The sequence below is a fragment of the Brienomyrus brachyistius genome, chromosome 23 (genome assembly GCF_023856365.1).
Source record: "Brienomyrus brachyistius isolate T26 chromosome 23, BBRACH_0.4, whole genome shotgun sequence".
NCBI lineage: Eukaryota > Metazoa > Chordata > Actinopteri > Osteoglossiformes > Mormyridae > Brienomyrus > Brienomyrus brachyistius.
In genome coordinates this window covers 10,360,105-10,377,743 of record NC_064555.1, presented here as the reverse complement: position 1 = coordinate 10,377,743, position 17,639 = coordinate 10,360,105, and the positions used below count along the sequence as shown (strand labels likewise).

Genomic DNA, 17,639 nt, shown 5'->3' with positions numbered 1-17,639 from the left:
GGCTGGGGGGCTGCTGGAGGAACAGTTAGGGTTTTGTGTGAGCTCCCTCTTTACTTATGCACCCCCCCCCTTAAACCCCTCCCCATAATAAGAGTTTATAAATGGAAGTAGACGTCCTGGAAGCGGCTGGCTGGGTCTGGCTGCGGGGTGGGGGTGTTGGGGCGATGGGCAGGCTACTGTCATAACTGCTGGGTCACGTACGGAGCTGCACTCCAGAGATGGGCCTTTGTTAGGCGTCTGGGCAGGTTCCCCGGAATTAAGGGCGCAGTGGCTACTCAGGCATTCCAGAATGTACACATCAGGGCTCCGATAGCAGGGAAAATAAACAGAGCGAAGGAAACCCTGTCTAGACTGGGCTGCTGCTGCTCCTGTTGCTGGAGGGACAGCGTGCTGGTATTTACACGGGGGGGGGGGGGGGGGGGGGCGCGGAGAGTGGCCTGGAAGGTAAGGCCAGGGAGGGCGGGGCTGCAAAATGGAGGGAGAGAGCGAGGGAAGGAGAGGAACGCTCCGATTAATGGGGGTGAGGGGCCGCGGGGGGTTACGGATACGGGGAAACTAGTACGAGGCAAAAATTAAAAGTGGGACAGAGGGCCGGTGAAAACGTACCGTAAATGAGAACGACGGACTCCTCGATGGCGTGCTGGTAGCTGAACTGGGAGTCGAGCAGCGCGCGGCTTACAAAGGAGCCGTAGTAGGTGGACTGGTACCAGCCCACGTGCAGGTGGTCGATGTTGACATGACGGAGGCTGCGCATCATCTCCATCTGGTACTGGACTGGAGGAGGACACACAGGAAGAGAGGGTCACACCCCAGGGTTCAACCATAATTGACCCCCCGCGTGCTCTGTGGGCCCCAAGGGACAGAGGACCCTTGGAAGGAGCACCCAGGTACCTTAGAAATCAGGCACAAAGCTGCCGTGCATTATTGATAAAGTAAGGGTAAAGACCTCCATTGCCGTCATGCATATTTCATAAAGGAACAGACATTAGAGGCCTTTCTCCCGATGCCCACACAATCCAGCCAATACACTCACACAGGTTGCTCAATCCCACCCCCTTACACATGAACACAGCTAGAATGAAGATCACATGGTTAGCACAGACCAATGGGATGGAGGCCCCTTCAAGCACCCTGCAGGGGTAGTCGACCCCTCTGGAAAAATCCGGGCTGAAATGTGCGCTGGCTTGCTGATAATCATAAAGCAGCTTGATTAGCTGGCTCAGGTGCGGAGGTCCGATCCGAACTCAGGCTGGCTGGCTGGCTCACGTTTTCAAAGCACATTTCAGTAGGACAAATAAGGCCAGGAGACACCGATCAGCGATCATCTCAGACACCAGTAAGGGCACCGAAGATTCCCGTTAGACCCCCGGATCCGAGTGTCGCTAGGGGAGCAAGTTACTCAAAAGATTAAGTGTCACTGTAAATGTGAAAATTAAAATGGCACATGGTGCTTAAATACTTGGGGGGAAAAAAAAATAAAAAAATCACTCGTTGTTGATGGGATCGAGGCCATTGATGCAGCTTAATAAAGGGTTACGGGGGATAAATGTTATTTAGCAAATTAACAAATGACATTTATGGCCATTGACACTCCGGCAGGACACTAAACACTTTCTGGGCTCACACTCCAGGTTTAACTTTTTTTTTTTTTTTTTTTTTTTTAACACCCCCCCCCAGCCAAAGTCAAATCAGCGGCTCCTGTGGACCTCGGATGTCAGGGGTTCATTTTGCATTAGTAAGTAAAAAAAAAAAAAAAACGTGTAGTTAAGGCAGCTCAACGGAGGGAGACGAGCAACTGTGCTGCTGAGTTACTTTGAGGGCGACTACAGCGAGTGCCAGGATCGCCAAGATGCTAAGGGCTGGGGGTGGGTCCACTGGCCATCGGTGGGCTAAGCATGCCTGAGTCAGGGCCTCACAGCGCGGTGCACATCCACGGTGCTCCTTAACAGCTAGGGAGGCGGCGGGCATTAAGAACACCAGGTTTCAGTTATGGCACAAAGAGCGGGGAAGCTAAGCTAACGTAGGCATGGGCCGGGGTGGCCAGCAGACAGCGATAACGAGGAAGCGGAGAGCCAGATAAGGGCGCGTCCCTTACAGCCCGGGGGGGCTTTATATCGCCTATATCCCCCCCAGCGAAAACACAAGAAATATCACCCCCCGAAGAGGCTGACCTAATCCTTTCTCAGACAGGGTCTGATTTTACACAGGCCGGGGGACCAAAAGCACCAAAATGGACTTTTAAGGAGATTTTAATTTTATTTGCCTCCATTCATTTACAACCTCGGCGGACCTGCCTCCGGTTAGGTGGTCTGTAAAAATGTATAGGGTATGAGAGACGGCAGATAGGGGTGGGGGGGGAGCAGGAGACCAGTGCCGCGGGATCATTCCACAGAGCAGTTGGGGCTCCTCCCTTGCCAATGTCTGCACAGGTTCTGTGGGGCCAGTAGGGGGCGCCATTCCTCCAAGGGCTGATTTTACCACAGAAAGTATCCATGAACAAGCCCGTCATAAGTGGACTGTGGGGGGGTGGGAATGCAACATGGCCAAAGGGTTAAAAAGAAAAGAAAAAAGTACATCATAAAAAGTGGGCCATTTTACAACTCAGCCAATCAAAGGCCGGTGTTCAGCAGAAGCCCCGCCTACCTCCAGATACAGCAAAGCTAAACCACGTGATAGGTGTTGTTCCCTTCGCCTTGAATAATCGCATGATGCATGTAGAAAGATGGAAATAACCAGTGCGATCAGGGGGGAGGGGAAATAAACATGGTTGCCGCTTCCGCAGCTTGCTGGGATGCTACAGAGATACAGAGCACATCAACATTCCGACACTGCCCAGACTCAGCCACGGAACATTTCTCTAGAGGGCAAAACAAAAAAGAAATAAAAACTGAAAACCGCCAAAATACTAAAAATGGGGGAAAGATAATTAGTAGATTGTTTATCGCAAGCTATAATTATCTGACATTCTGAAATGAAAAAAATGCAAGACTTCAAACAAAATGGCGGGCGCAGAGAAGTTCCGCATTTGGCAGAAAGTTAGGAGCACATGTTGTACGAAGTAACATCATTTTCCGAAGGCTGGTGTGGAGTCTTTATTTACAAAAAGAGCTGAAGCAAAAACCAAAATGAGGACACAAGTTACATGAGGGGTCCAAACTGGAGATCCATCGCAGGACCTAAAGGTCATGACAGCCAGCAGAAGCCAACGTTTTTGACGCATCACCTCCTCCTGAGAGCCATGAACAGTCGCAGCACCATGTGACCACATTCCCTGACCAGGCCGGTATTTATTAGGACCACACAAGTATGAGTAACTACTGGACGAGGCGAGCAGCAAGTCTGTTATCTGGAGTCGATTTAGCCCCGTCTGTAACTCTCATAATGAAGGGCTCGAGGTAAGATGGATGGGCGATCAGCGCATAGAGTCTCTGAGGCAGATGCTAAAAGAGGAATGTTATGAAACCATTCCGTGCGCGTGAATCAGGCAGAGGGCTCTATTGGCTGTTCACTGAAGACCCGGACAGAAGAGAGAACGTTCTGGAAGAGACCCGGCTGTAAGGTCGCAAGGAATCGATTTCACTGCAGCCGATTATAAACGGAAGCATAACTAGAGCAAAGCTATTATGGTGCGTTTGTAGCTGAAGCACCGACCAGCTAAGAGCACTAGGAGTAAGGGTTCCTCATGAAGCAGAGCTCGAGACGACCCCTTTCTGCTGCTGGGCGCGACAGATTTGAGAGCGTTAACACAGCGCCGCTCTTCCTGGCCGCCCTCAGCCCGAACGAGCTTCACCCCACCGCTGACAAGTATAAATCACCATCAGACGGATGAGGTTGGCGATTCGGGACCGACAACGTCACAAAGCTGCCGCGCGTAGTTACAGCCGCTGTATTTACGATCCGGGGGCAGGCTGGCCTCAAACAACCTGCGTTGGCTAATGATCTCACTGCTGCACTGTAACCTAGCTAAATATTTAACATTCTCAACAGGAATTATTCTAATTTCTTAGGGATAATAATTATTATTCATTATATGATATGCACTTCAATGAACGAGCGCATTACGGAAAATGGGTAACACCACGATATCCAGTCGTGCCGTTCTAATCAATTTTTTTTGCAGATTAACAGACAGTAGCGAAATGCTACTTAACGTGGCTCCTGAACACATGACAACGGGCCACACCAATTATGGCCCAAGGCCACTGAACAGTTCACTCAACACCGTTTGCTCAACACCAAATGCTCATCAACACCGGAACGCCTGGAAAGTTCGCCAGGCAAGCTCTGACCGTTCATGTGGTCTTACATCTGATGGTGAGCCAACATGCCTGGAAGGCAGGTTGAGGGCACCCCCCCCCATAACGAGGTAAGCCTGCCGCACACCAGCCTCCCATCATTAGCTACAGACCCCCACATGCGCGTGCTCGACTATTTAAAAACGCTCACTTATCATGGAAAACGTTTTTAAAAAAAAAAAAAAACAGGAGGAATTTAAGCCCATTCATGTGTCTTGTCTTGCTATTTTTTTTGGCCACATTGCAGAGGAAGGCAGCTCTGGCCTCCATTAAATAAAAGCTCAATTCTCAAATCAGGTTTGGTTTTGCTCCTGTCTGGGGGAGGGGGAAGGGGCTCGCAGTAGAGCAGGCACTAATAAGATATAAAGCAGCCCCCTCTCTCAGCGTCGGGCCCCCTCCTGGCCGCGGCCTCGTCTGGCTGCCTTGTTAGCGTGCTGTCTGCGAGCTCAAGCTGCTCGTTAGAGTCTCTCCACCTCGGCCACGTGGCACCGCTAGAGAGGCGAGAGCCGCACACACACACACACACACACACACACACACACACACACACACACACACACACACACACACACACACACCTCAGATCACTGACATCTAACAGGCCAGTTGGCAGAGGCACACACTTTCCACTCAACAATTGGGGGAGATGGGGGCAGTTTTTGGATACGAATTTTTTGCGGGGTTAAAGGTGGCAGTGCGGGGGGGGGGGGATAAAACTCTGGGATGTTAAGTCTCCACAGTTTTCTTCAGCATAAAATGGTTAATTACATTTAATTATAAGAATTAGACACAGTTTGAACCTGCACTGTAAGGGGGGGGGGGCAGACTGAAGACCTTGTATTAGGATACCATTTCTCACAGGGGAGGGGAGGAAGCACTCCTGTTCTGCTGCGACCACCCTCATGCAGATCAGGGGGTCGGGAAAACTGGACAACCAGGTATTAGCTTGGGGTAAGGGTGGGGCCCTTGAGGCAGATGCTGCTAATCTCAACACGCCTTCAGTCCCTGACTGCTCTTTCCGGAAGCCAGGGGAGACGGTTCCCATTACAGTGACACATCCCGACCACATCTGGGTCACGAACAAACAAACAATCTTCTCAATCAGAGCGATGGAACTTCAGTGGCAGACGGGCAGGGGGAGGGGAGGGCGAGATGGTAAGGAATTCCACAGTTAACAGCCAGGACTGATCTTTTTAATTATTGTTCCGGCATCCAGCCACATACACGGGGTCCCTCTGTGCGGCCAAACAAACGGATCAGGGGCAGGGGGCCCGCCTCGTCGGTGGCGTGCTCTGAATCGGGCTTCTGAACCTGCCGTCAGACATAACTGGACTCCAGACGGAGCACAGAGAGAACCCAAGGCTGAGGGGATGCTGCCATCTAGGGGCCAAGACTCACATGGCCAGTCTCTGAAGTAATGGCTTCTCACAACCCCCTCCCCCAAAAACGTAAAGCACCTTACACTATTAAAGGGGTTGGGGGGATCACGCTGTGCCAGAGAACACATTCTGGTATCCTGGCTTGGCCGTCAGGTAAGGCAAAGCCATCAGCCACCTACAGCCAAGGCGTGGTGGGCACCCAAAAACGGGATGGGGAGGGGGGAGTAGCTACCAACGAGGGCCCACTGGCTTCACGGATTTCGTGTGTGGCGAAGGTGGCACTTAACAGCCCCAGTGTCACTAACTGCTAGACAAGATCAGCCCCGCCCAATCCTCCCAAATAGACCAATAACAGGTGGGTGGGTGGGGTGAAAACACAGTGAATAACGCTCAAGAAGCTGTATCCAAGGTTACCGTGCTGACCTTGGATCAGTCCCCTCTCAGCATGCCCGGCCAGATTGATGGGACAGACAGCTCTGCGCCCCCCCAGTCTGCTGTCAGGTCGGCTGGGGTGATACGCAAAAATAAAAGGCCCCCTACGGATTCCATGAAACTGAAGGGTTTTCATGAAACTGAAACGGGCCAGGAGAGGAGAGGGACGGCAGGTATTGAAGAGAACATCCTCTCCATAGCCCTCTGAGTACGCTCACCGCCTGAGAGGGCTTGACAGCATGACGGGACGTGACGGGGCCTCAGAGACCCCTGAGGACCCCTGAGGACCGCGGTCATAGACACGCGTGATCACATTTACAGTAACAGAGAGATGGATCCCTCACGATGAGAGGCGCGGGTTTTTACAAGGAGCCAGCTCAAAGGCCCAGGGGTAGGTTTCGATTATGAATTAGTTATCAGGAGGAAATTAAAAAGCAGGCCGCATATGAATAGCCTAGTGGCCAGGGCCAAACACGGGGGGCCTGATCGGAAGCTGCCCAGCAGTACGAGTTGGCGGGTCGGCCTCACGGGCCCGGCGGAAAGCCCTCCAACCGAGGGGCCGGACCTTACGCTGATGCGCGGGGAGTTCCTGTCAAGAAACCTGCGGCAAAACATGGCCGAATCTGGCAAAAACGTGCTATACTATAGCAGACCTGGCACTGGGAGTACAGCCGCTGCCACGCGACGAGTTTCACAATCACAAATTATATTAAAAAACATACGACAGCCGCCGGAGCCTCGGAGAGCACCCAGCAGGGCGGCAGCGTGGAGCCCGGCTCATGCAGCGACGCCAGCCGGCTGGGTCAACGGAACAGCACCCTGACGCACGCGGAATCAGACCACGCTGCAGTCTGCAGACGGATAGAGGACCCCTGCACAGACCAGGCAGAAGGGCCACACACACCAGGAACGGACCAAGCCGTCAGAAACGTGGACCGACAGCGGCCAATGTCCCCATGCACCTACAGAAGCCGGAAGGAAAACCACATGGTGTATGGATCAGTCACGCCCATCTCTTCCTATTGGTCAATCACGGATGGCTTTGTCATTCCCAACGATGCTTCAGAAGCAACACTCATCTTTGACACCTATGCACGGTCACATTTCTGCCATCAGGGAGCTGGTCTGCAGGGGGGGGGGGGGGGGGACTCCAGCCAAAGGCCCAGGCTGCGAGGTTTAGATTAAACGGCATCAGAGACAGACACCAGGCCACCTACAGGCAGACCTGAGCTCCATTATAATTAATATGCAGCATTTAAGCCGGCCATCGGGTCAGAACCGCGAGCACCCATACTGCCAAAGCATAAGAGGAAGGGCTGAGCCCAGGGTCCGGGACAAGTGCTGGGGAACCAGAACCAGGGATTAACAATTAAAAAGCAGCAAGGGGGGGGGAGAGCAGGCCCGAGTAGAGCCAGAACAGGGACCTGCTTGCATCCACTTAGATCACAGCACCGACCCCCATCACAGCATTAATGGGGGCAGGAGCAAAGGATAATATGGCTTATGTGGGCGCATGTGGCCAAGCAGCCCCCCAGGTCACGGGTTCGAGCCCTGCAGTGTGGAGACAGAGGCGATGAGCTTCCCAGAGAGCATCTGCTGAGTCAGAGAGTACTGCAGGTACAGATAGGGCCCCCAGTTATCAGGAGTTAAAGGGAAAACGAAGGGTGCCAGGGAAGCACCCCCCCTCTGTCAGAGCCGTGAGGATGGTGGGGGGGGGTGGGCTGCAGAGGAAAGGAAGATGAAGACACGCTGCGGTTTACAGGCTGGGGGCTGCACTAGGCGGGCAGCGCTCTGCAAGCTCACGCGGCAAACTACCCATCCCCAGCGTACACTGCTCTAAGACAGGCCAGAGTGGAGGATGGGTGGGGCCAAGTAAGCTTCAGGAGGTGAAGGGGGTTATGGGTCATGGAGTCCACAGCCCAAAGGACCCAGAAGGGAGCAGGCAGCAGGAATGGTGTCGAGCATCGCTGGAAGCGGGAGGGCAGAAGAGTGCACAGAACATACATGTGGCAGGGGTGGTACTCCGTCACGCCCAGCGAATATAAAATTCATCCTCCTAGAGGGGGTGCTGGTTCAGGGCTTCTCTGAAAGTCCCCCTTAAGCCGATCAGAGTTTGTTTATTCTCACCCGGGTCCTCCAAACGCTCTGCTCGAACGAGGAGGATCTACAGCAGCCTCATCAGGGCAGGACGCTTGGGAGGCTTTGGTGGACAGCACACAGAACTGCGGGCGTCACAGAGCGGACTGGGGCACGTACACCCACACATGGTTACCATCCATGAAGAACATCCCAGCGACAGCATGACCACAGGGCCGCTGTGCTCTGAACACTAAGCACGCCCCGAGTCGAGGGTGACTGCGCGGCCTCCAAGCGGCCTTCAGCGTGACTGAGCAGGGGCGTGTGGGCACGTGACTGACGGCCACACCCATCCCCTGCCTGCCCTGGGACGGGCACCAGGCGCACGGTGACCCTGCCACGCACCAGTGATACGAAAGACGGACGGAATGATAGAATGACCATCTTTCATCTCAGGGAAAGTGACTGCCGTCAGCATTTTCGGGCCAGGCGGCAAGGTCCGTCTCCCTCAGATCAGACAGTGTGTGTGTGTGCGTGTGTGCGTGCGTGCGTGCGTGTGTGAGCGAGAGAAAAGATTCTGCGAGTATGATCCTCCACACTTAATGAAAATGTGGAAACACTCAGAACAATTTAGAGAATATATCTGATCACACAAACACGCACGCACCAGACCCTTTAAACCCCGAAAAGCTGGGCACACACCCCCACCAGCACTATGAGGGACCCCAAAACCAGCCCCCAAAATGGAACAGCTGGAAAAACAATTGTCTGTAATTCAGTGCACTTTCAGGTGTTCAGGCCACTGAGCATTAATAATTAACACCTGCCAGTAGACGAAGGTATTTACTGTATCTAAATGTCACACATCATTCTCTACACTCTCCCTATCCCTACAATTACTAGCCCCCATCGTGTGAGGGGGTGGGCCGGGGGTTGTTCAAGCGATGTATCAGAGCCACAGTCGGCAGTTTCCAAACAATGGAGGAAACCTCATCAGCACAGGCCTGCAGGCTGCCTGTGGTAGTCACCCTTCACCTAGCTCCTAGCTCCAGGATTCTCTTTACATACAGAGTCCGGTTCTGAGAAGTGATCAATGCTGAGGTGGGGGCAGCATTTAAAGGCCAAACGTCAGAGCTAATCAGAGAATATCTATTAGCGGGTGCACAGCACTACATCCTGCAGGTGGTAACTTGGGTGGGGGTTTATCAGCTACCTTACTCCTAAAAGACACGGAGCTTCTGCTCCAGTAAACCACCACATGCGGGCTGAGGGGCACACACACATCACCGCCTCCACCTCTGCTTCCCCATCACCATCGCTAACCCCCCACCCGAATTTCGGCTGACTTGCCGGTTACGGCAGGTCGGGCTGCCATCGCAGGAACGCGAAACGGGCCACGGCCGGAAATATCACACATGCCTGCAATACGCTCTCGTAACTCCACTGTTAATCGGGGGAGCTTGCTTCTGCCGTGAATCCGCCATTTCTCTGGCAGGAGAGACACGAACAGGACCCTTCCAGACAGCGGGACACCTTGATCTGTAAATCACACTTGCTATTATTTATGAGTTTATCGGCGGCGTCAGCTTCCTCTCAGTGTGAGGACACACTGCCATCTGCAGGCAGGCTGGAGTAGTGCGGGAGCAGGGGACGGACATCACATGTCCCAGTTTGTGTCACGGTCCTCACTGGCGACTGCTGCCACTGGCGATGGCACGACTATGGACCCAAAACCAACACAGGGCAGTGTGGCGAAGGCGCCCCCTCTGTCAGCCCTTTGAACAAGGCATCAATTCAGACCTGTTACTGTGCTGCCTGTCCTCATGGCAACAGACGCTGGGCCGCCTTCATCATGGTGGGTGAGCTGAAGGGCCGGGGGGCTCCGGGGAATTCTGTAATTACTGCTAACAGTGAATCCCACTAATGAAGGAGGAAGACACCCCCTTCAGTGCTCAGGGTGTCTAAGGACCTGGGCATCTGAGCGGAGCCTGGTCAACCCTTCAGTGTTAATGGGGGGGGGGGGGGGGGGGGGAGACACCTGCAAGCACAGGAGGGGATCCTGTCACCCCTCTGTCATTGTGCAGTGGATCTAAACCCAGGATGGGTGGCACATGCTGACTGCCTGGGGCATGAAGAGGAGGGGGAGCTGAAGTGGATCCCAGGCACTGGGTGGGGCTGGATCCCAGGCTCTCTGTCCTATTAAAACACAGCTATAAACAAGCAGCTCCCTGGCCTGAAAAAGCAGTGAATGAAACTCAACTGTCAGGTAACTCGCAGTTTAAAGAGGAAAAAGAAAAAAGGGTGTACTTCTTGAGATGGTCATAACGATAAACTCCGGCATCACTGAATAAACATCCATTAGACTCCAGGACTAGGGGCCTGCAGCGGACGGAGGGGAAGGCAGGAGGCAGCATTACACCTGCAGGGGGCACTCATTTGGGGGAGAGGGGGGTAACAGCATGGGAGTGAATGCCTGGGTGGGACAGGGGTACCCAGATACTGATCACGCTCGCGGCCGCACACCATTAGGCAGGCGAGATCCCTCAGGAAGGACAGATTGGGTGAGAATGCAGGAAGGATGCGGGTCAGCAGAGCAGGAGGCGCAGGGAAGCAGGAGAACAAGCGGGGAGGTGGGCGAAGGGAGGCGTAAAGGGTGCGGCGCTTTCAGTAAGCAGGGGGCAAGGGCAAAGGTGGAGGGGGGGGCTTCACGTTCACCCTCACCTGAGGGGACCCTGTTGGTCGCTATTGCCCGTTTTTACCTCCATTATTATGTAGGAGGATGATTCCTGCACTTCCAGCTGTGTGGTTTTCCTCAGGACTTCATCAGACCTGTAAACGATCCATTCGGGTTCTGGTCTCCAGCGCAGCCAGCTGTCCGGCGGCAATCGTGACACCTGCCCCGTTATCCCCGGAAATGCGGCTCGTGGCCGGACGCCCTCGTCTCTCTGCGTCTGGCTCGGCTACTGCGACCATAAGCGACAGGTTAACCGGCGGCGGTCTGGAGACCCGGGCGGGACGCCCCGGGGCAGGCTGGGACTCGCATGCGCCGAGGGGAGTCTGGCAGGACAGATTGGGAAGAGCCGGGGCGGCCGGCTTCCTCGGCACCACGGTGTCCCGCGGAGATACGTGCAGAATGAATCGCAGCTGAATTACGCTGCAGTGAGAGCACAGCTTAGGAGATAAGGGTGCAGCCGCATTTATTCTGAAATGAATCCCTGTAATGGAAGCCAGCCAGGTCGGGAGCGGCAGGGGGGGGACTTGCCAAAAAAAAAAAAAAAAAAAAAAAGATGAAAAATTCAGGTTTATTCAGGCCCTTTTAACGGATTTCCACGTCTAAGCGTCACACCAGCAGAATAATACAGCACAGAAGCTGCAGTAAAACGATGGAGCGTCTGACGGAGAACAAACGCCCCTGGGGAGTGACATGGGCACCCCGACACCGCGTATTTACCAGCGGAAACCCCAACAGGACAGACCTCAGCTGGGCAGCTTTATAGAGACACCGAGGAAGGGGACCGAGGCTCTGCAGAGGAGGACACATTCAAGGCCGTGGGCGGGAAAAGCACATGTATTCACACGCCACGTTCGTGCTGAGAAGCTGCCACTGCGCACTGCTATACTGAGACGGGGTATTAGATTGAGCCCAGGCAAGTCGTCACTGAGCCCCATTCCCAGGGGGCGGAGCCTGTTCCCCACTCAAGCTGAGGATCACCTTCAGTCTCGGCGGGAGGAAGCGTAGAGACGCTGAGTCAGACAGGAGCAGGGAAGGAGCACTATCGCAGTCTAGTCTACAGGGCTGACGTGCGATTGGCTGTTCCCAATCAGCCCAATGAGAAGTGCCGGGGCGGGGGGACCATCTGATTTCCGACAGGTCACTCGGCTGCTCTGCACCGTCATAGTCACTGGGGGGGGGGGGGGGAGATGCAGCCCCTGCCTCCCCACCCAGATTGTCAGGTGCTACAAACTCTCCTGCAAGCCCTAGGATCTCACCCACACAGCATATCCACAGTTACACGGCTGTGCAGTATGACCAAAATCCGATTCCAATTAAGTCATCTCATAAAAATATATATGCTCTCTCTCTCACTCACACACACTTCTGGATTATTTATAGATGAGCTGTGATAGGACAAAAAAAAAATCTGCCAAAAAAAAAGCGAGGTCATGTGACGAGCGAATGTAACGCGATCCACAAACAGGCGGGAAATGATCCACAAATATTTCACACAACACAAATAAAAATACATATTTCTGAATTGTGATGTACTTGATTTTTTTTTCAACAGAGCAGCTGCAGTATACAGAGCCACTAAGAGGTCTGGGTGGGAATTATTTTTTTTTTTTTAAATAGTTGTGATCTCTCGCAATACTTTTCAGTTACTAATAACTGCGCTGTGTCCGTTTGACCTCGCTCTGAGGGCTTCCTGATTGGGGAAGCTAAAGCCAATAGTGGAGACTTATGGCCAACTACCACTGCCTAAACACGGTCAGAAAAACCGTGAGCTTCCCCTGTTCGTTCTAAACCGGCATCCCAAACTCCTGCCCCTTGCATCCCATAACGCAGTGATCATATCACAAAGACACCCATTTGACACATTAAACAATGAAAAGTATTAACTCCACAAACTCCTAGGAGACGTCTGGCTCCTACTCAGCTGTAACATCTTTCAATGTTTGCGAAATACTTCAGTGTTCGTATGCATGCTTTTCACATTCAATAACCCAGCTGTCTTGCTTAGTCACTGGCAGTGAATAGACAGAGTGCAATTATTAATAAATACGTATAAAAACACATTTAATATTAAAATTACATGTTGTACATTGTCCCCCATAGTTTAATGCTTAAAGCACACTTTATAGGGCATGTCTGTATTATTTAGGCTTATTCATGCTGTCATATTGCAGCCAATACCAAGTGGGCAAGTGTAGTGGGATCACAAAACTAATTCAAAATACATTTTCCCAAGCAAATCTTAGGGACATCTGCAGTGGTACAAACTGGACAAAAACCCACAAATCAAAAAGTCACAAATGTAACGCAATCCACAAAAGTGCAAAAACACATTTCACGCATTTTGTGGATATGATTTTACACAAAAAAAAAAAATATATTGGTGGATAGTTAAATATTTGTGGATCATGGTACATATCCAATAAAAAATTCCATACAAGAGTCACATCCCATGTGGGGATGTGTAACCTTGCAAAACTGCCATCCGAATGATGAAAAAAAGTTGGCGTAAAAAAATAAACCATAGAGCATAATATAAAACGACAGGTGTTTTTATTTCGTCATCCAATATACATCACCAAATTGCACAGCCCTGCACAATAATATACAATAACAGCCATGAGAAGCTTCTCCCTGAATCTGACAGACACCCGGCAGCGTCGGCGAGCCCTTAGCGGGAAGGCCGACCCTCAGAGGTCGTTATGATGCCAGAACGGAGGCGGATTCAGCGGTGGGTGGAGAGACTCCCCCTGGAGCAGGCCGGTGGGCTCAGAGAGCGACCGTGGCACTGCTGTTGGCCTATACTTTTCCTAATTATTAGGGGGTGTCCGATAAACCCGTAAGTTGGCTTATAAATGACACCGGGGGCAGATAATTATTACGGCTGGCATCACTGTCTAAAATAACTTTACAAATAGCTCTTTCATTACGGTCTTAATTGGGTATCTTCAAAGCCATCTCTCCAGGTTTTCATTATCCCCCCCCTTACTGTGAGGACGCTGCCTGGGTGGTGCTCTTGAGGGGGGGGGCAACTAGGCAAAGCTGTCATTCTTGAGGCCCACTCTCGCTATGGGCTCACCACGGCGCCATCGAACCCGCGGCTCACGACCGCTCCTGTTCCCCGACGTCGAAAGGAAATCCCAAAAATAAAAGCATGGCTAAAAAACCTTTCGCGTCCCTTCAAACGTGACACACGTCCAAATGAGCCTGGAGCAGGCAGTGGAGGACCGCGATGCGGCAGGCTGTTCCTAATCACCCTCAGCGATTAATTAATCTACGGAGATGCTTCTGCGGCGGCCGGAGGCCGTGAAAAGCACCGCTGTGCCAGGCCGCCTTCCGGCGACACCGGGACAGACCCGCACCCCACAGCACTGACTGCTGGTGCCGCATCTGAAGGACCAGTTTCACCAGTGCCGCAGGGTGGGGCTGGCGGATCACTGACAGTCAAGGCAGCAGTCCTGCACGGCTCTGCGGCACCTCGAGGGAAATCCGCCAGACTCGCGGCCGCTGAAGGCAGGGGGAGATGGAACCGGCCTGATTCCTGAGGGCCACCACTGCCGGCACATTCTAAGCTTTGCTCCTGCCCCTCGCTGCCCTCCCCCACTCAACACACCACTCACTGTCTGACAGTCTAACCTGGACGGGGCCCAGACACCATATGATACAAAGGAAAAGTTTAGTTCTTCAATGTCTTTTCATTTCTTTGCATTAAACTGACAGCGCCAACAGATGGTTTAAAAAAGGAAGGGAAAAAAAAAAACCTACAAAATGGGCTGTCAGATCACCGGGGGTGACCAAGGGGGCACAAACACAGAACGTGCTGGACGGTACAGAGGGGACATGGAAACCACAAGCGCGGGCGGACGTCGCGCAACGCTCCGAAAATCATTATGAGGTTTAAACAGAAAGCATCTTCGACAAATTGCACGGTAGGTCCAAGCATGGCCGCAAGTGGCCGGGGGGGGGGGGGGGGGACCCCAACAGGATCCCAGCAGGAGGCTCCGCAGAGACTGTTAACACAGAAGCCTGGCGGCCCCAGAAAAACTCAGATGAAGTAGAATATGCAGGTACTTCCTATGAAGTTCCAGGAATAACAATCAAGTTGAATTTAAGTCCAACGCCTCCGCTTCTCTTAAAGAAGCCCCACTGCTCTAGGGGACACCTCACTCCCCCTTCTCAGTAGACGCCTGACGCACCCCCAAGTGCCCCCACTGCACACTGGCATCACACGCTCAGGAAGCTGGAGCGCATACAGGTGGGCTGTGTTACTACAGGGAAGCCTGTCTGACACCGGAGGGGAGTGGAATGGATTTCAGAGCCCCTCCCCGCTTCTGCTGAGGGGCTTAATTGTGCAGCTGCAGAGAAGGCGCCCGTCTTAATGAGCTCAGGCTCCAGAAATCCAGGCGGGGAAGGAGCGGGTGCTGAGAAAGCCGGCCCTGATCCGGTACAAGGGCCCAAGGTCAGGCGGCAATCTGAGCCGCCCGCGTCTGTCACTCCTGCGGCGGTAGTAAGTCCCAGACGCCCCGAGGAGGCGCGGGGAAAACGTGCCACCGCCCCTCATTCCCATGCCTCTGAGCCAAGACCAGAAGGGGAGGCCACTTCCGGAGGTTTCCAAAAGCTCAGCACGGAGGACAGGGAACAGGAAGCCCATGTGACCGTCAGCGCGGTCACGCCCAGGGGGGCGGCCACGTTCACCGCCATTAGCGTCCGCTCGGCGCTCTCCGCCAAGTTTCATAAGTCAATACTCAACACAAATTGGCTACGTCGGTGAATTTAGCAGCATATGTGAACAGGGACGCTGCTCAACACCGCCCCCCTCTGACTGGCAGGAGTGTGGCAGGTGCTCTAGGGGGCCGGCCGGAAGGCCGCCCGGGTCACGGGTTTGGGCCCAGCGACTGAAAGCTACCCGACAGGAGGCAGAGGGCGACTCCGCCCGGCTGTCGGGAGACGATCGCACACGTTGCTCTGAGAGATGAGGGGGGTGGTGCTGCTCCCTGCCCCTGAACTCCCCTGGATCGCATCTCCCCCAGCGATCAGCGGATTGATGTGTCTTGTGCAGCCCAGGGGTAAGAGGCCCAAAGGATAATTTAGAGAAACGGAGGGATGTGGGCTTCATGGGCGGAGGGACATGGGGTCGCAACTCCGCCATAGTGAAAGAGGCTTTTAATCCAGGCGCACTCACACTCCTCACACCTCCCTCGCGACCCCAGCGCTCACGCCCCGCACCCCCACCTTCGTCGAAGTCGGCGTCGTCCTCCGTGTGCTGCGGGAAGGGGAAGCAGTTGGTGATCTCCAGCCGGTCCTCCACCACCAGGCCCAGCAGCACACCCTGCACCACCTCACTTCCCTGGCCCTCCTCCTGGTAGTGCTTGATGATCTTCAGCACCACCTGTGAGAGACAGCAGGGCCGAGAATCAGGGGTCAGTGCATAACACCACAGAATGAGCTAAAGACACGATTATGAAATGGGCTTCTGTAGCATGCAGGATCCCAGATGCATTCGGCGCACTGGTTGACGGCAAATTTGTGCACAGAAAAAGTCCCAGGAGTGAGACAGAGGGACAGGAAGCATTTAATTACCACGTGGAGAATAACCTGAACCAAAAACACCTGGCCAGCTCCCCCAGGGAGGGCATCGATCACAGACCGGTATGGCGCGGCGCTAGACAATGACCGATGAAAGAAAGAAAAAAAACCGTAAAGACAGTTAACAGCACTAAGCAACAAGACAGAGGCAGAGAGAAGAGCCCTACTTGCTAATCAGGATGCAGGAAACTGAAGATATGCAGACTGAGGATGGGGGGGGGGGGGGGGGGGGGGTCCTGCCGTCTCCCAGGCAGACAGACACCTGGCCACCTTGTTGTGCAAACAAAGCACTATTGATTTCCGGGTGCAAATGGGAAACGACGACCCCAGAATAGATCTCAATGTAGGACAATCGAAGGCGGCGAGGTCGTCGCATTAATGTGGAGCCGTGAAAAACCAAGCAGCATGAAACCCCAAGCTCACAAGGGACGGAAGGATGGAACGGCTCCAGAAGCCGGTCTGCTATAAAGTTAGGGGCCTTTAAGAGAGGCGTGCACCTCCGTGCCAGGGGTACAGGAATGGGTACGGGCACCTGCACGATGGTGACTGCAGAGACCAGCAGCTGACGAGCACGACAGTCACGCCCACAGCCTGACTACGCATCACAGACAGCAGGGCCCCCGGTAACTAATCAAGTAATTAAAACTAATTCCCTGTGCCATGTCTGTTACTGACAGAACCCAGCGGGCGATAGCGTGCCATCCATACAGCGGCCCCAAAAACCAGCATCACCCAGGGCACGGTGACGCACTTCGGAGCGCGCCCAAGTCCCTGATCCGGGAGTATACATAGGTGTACGTGTCGGGCTTCTTAACCACAAGTCAGGCTTGGAGAAACAGAGGCAGCAGCGTGATCTTCGAGGAACACCAAAGTCTAACACGGATCGAAAGATATTACTTATCTACCTACCGGGTCGGTCACAGCACGGAAGGTAGCTGGATCGGGGGGGAGAGTGAACTTAGGGGACACCAAGCATGGGCTTCTTACAGCGGTGACATTAACAGTAAATTTACCATTGCAGTCAGTATCGTGAGTGAACGACTACATATCATCTCAGATGAGCCCGTTTCAACCCTGCCCAAGATTGAGAACGTAATGCAAGAAATAAATTATTAATTTTATGACTCCAACCAGGGATAT

At 53.4% G+C, this 17,639-nt stretch overlaps 1 protein-coding gene across 1 annotated transcript in view; it reads right to left on the bottom strand.

Annotated features, from left to right (window-relative positions):
* Positions 1-17,639, bottom strand: part of eif3hb (eukaryotic translation initiation factor 3, subunit H, b) — a 43,123-nt gene that overhangs the window by 15,319 nt on the left and 10,165 nt on the right. Inside the window, exons 2-3 of the mRNA XM_048993639.1 lie at positions 16,146-16,302; positions 607-774 (exon numbers count right to left, since the gene is read on the bottom strand). Of these exons, the coding sequence (XP_048849596.1) occupies positions 607-774; positions 16,146-16,302 (325 nt within the window). The remainder of the gene's footprint in view (positions 1-606; positions 775-16,145; positions 16,303-17,639) is intronic.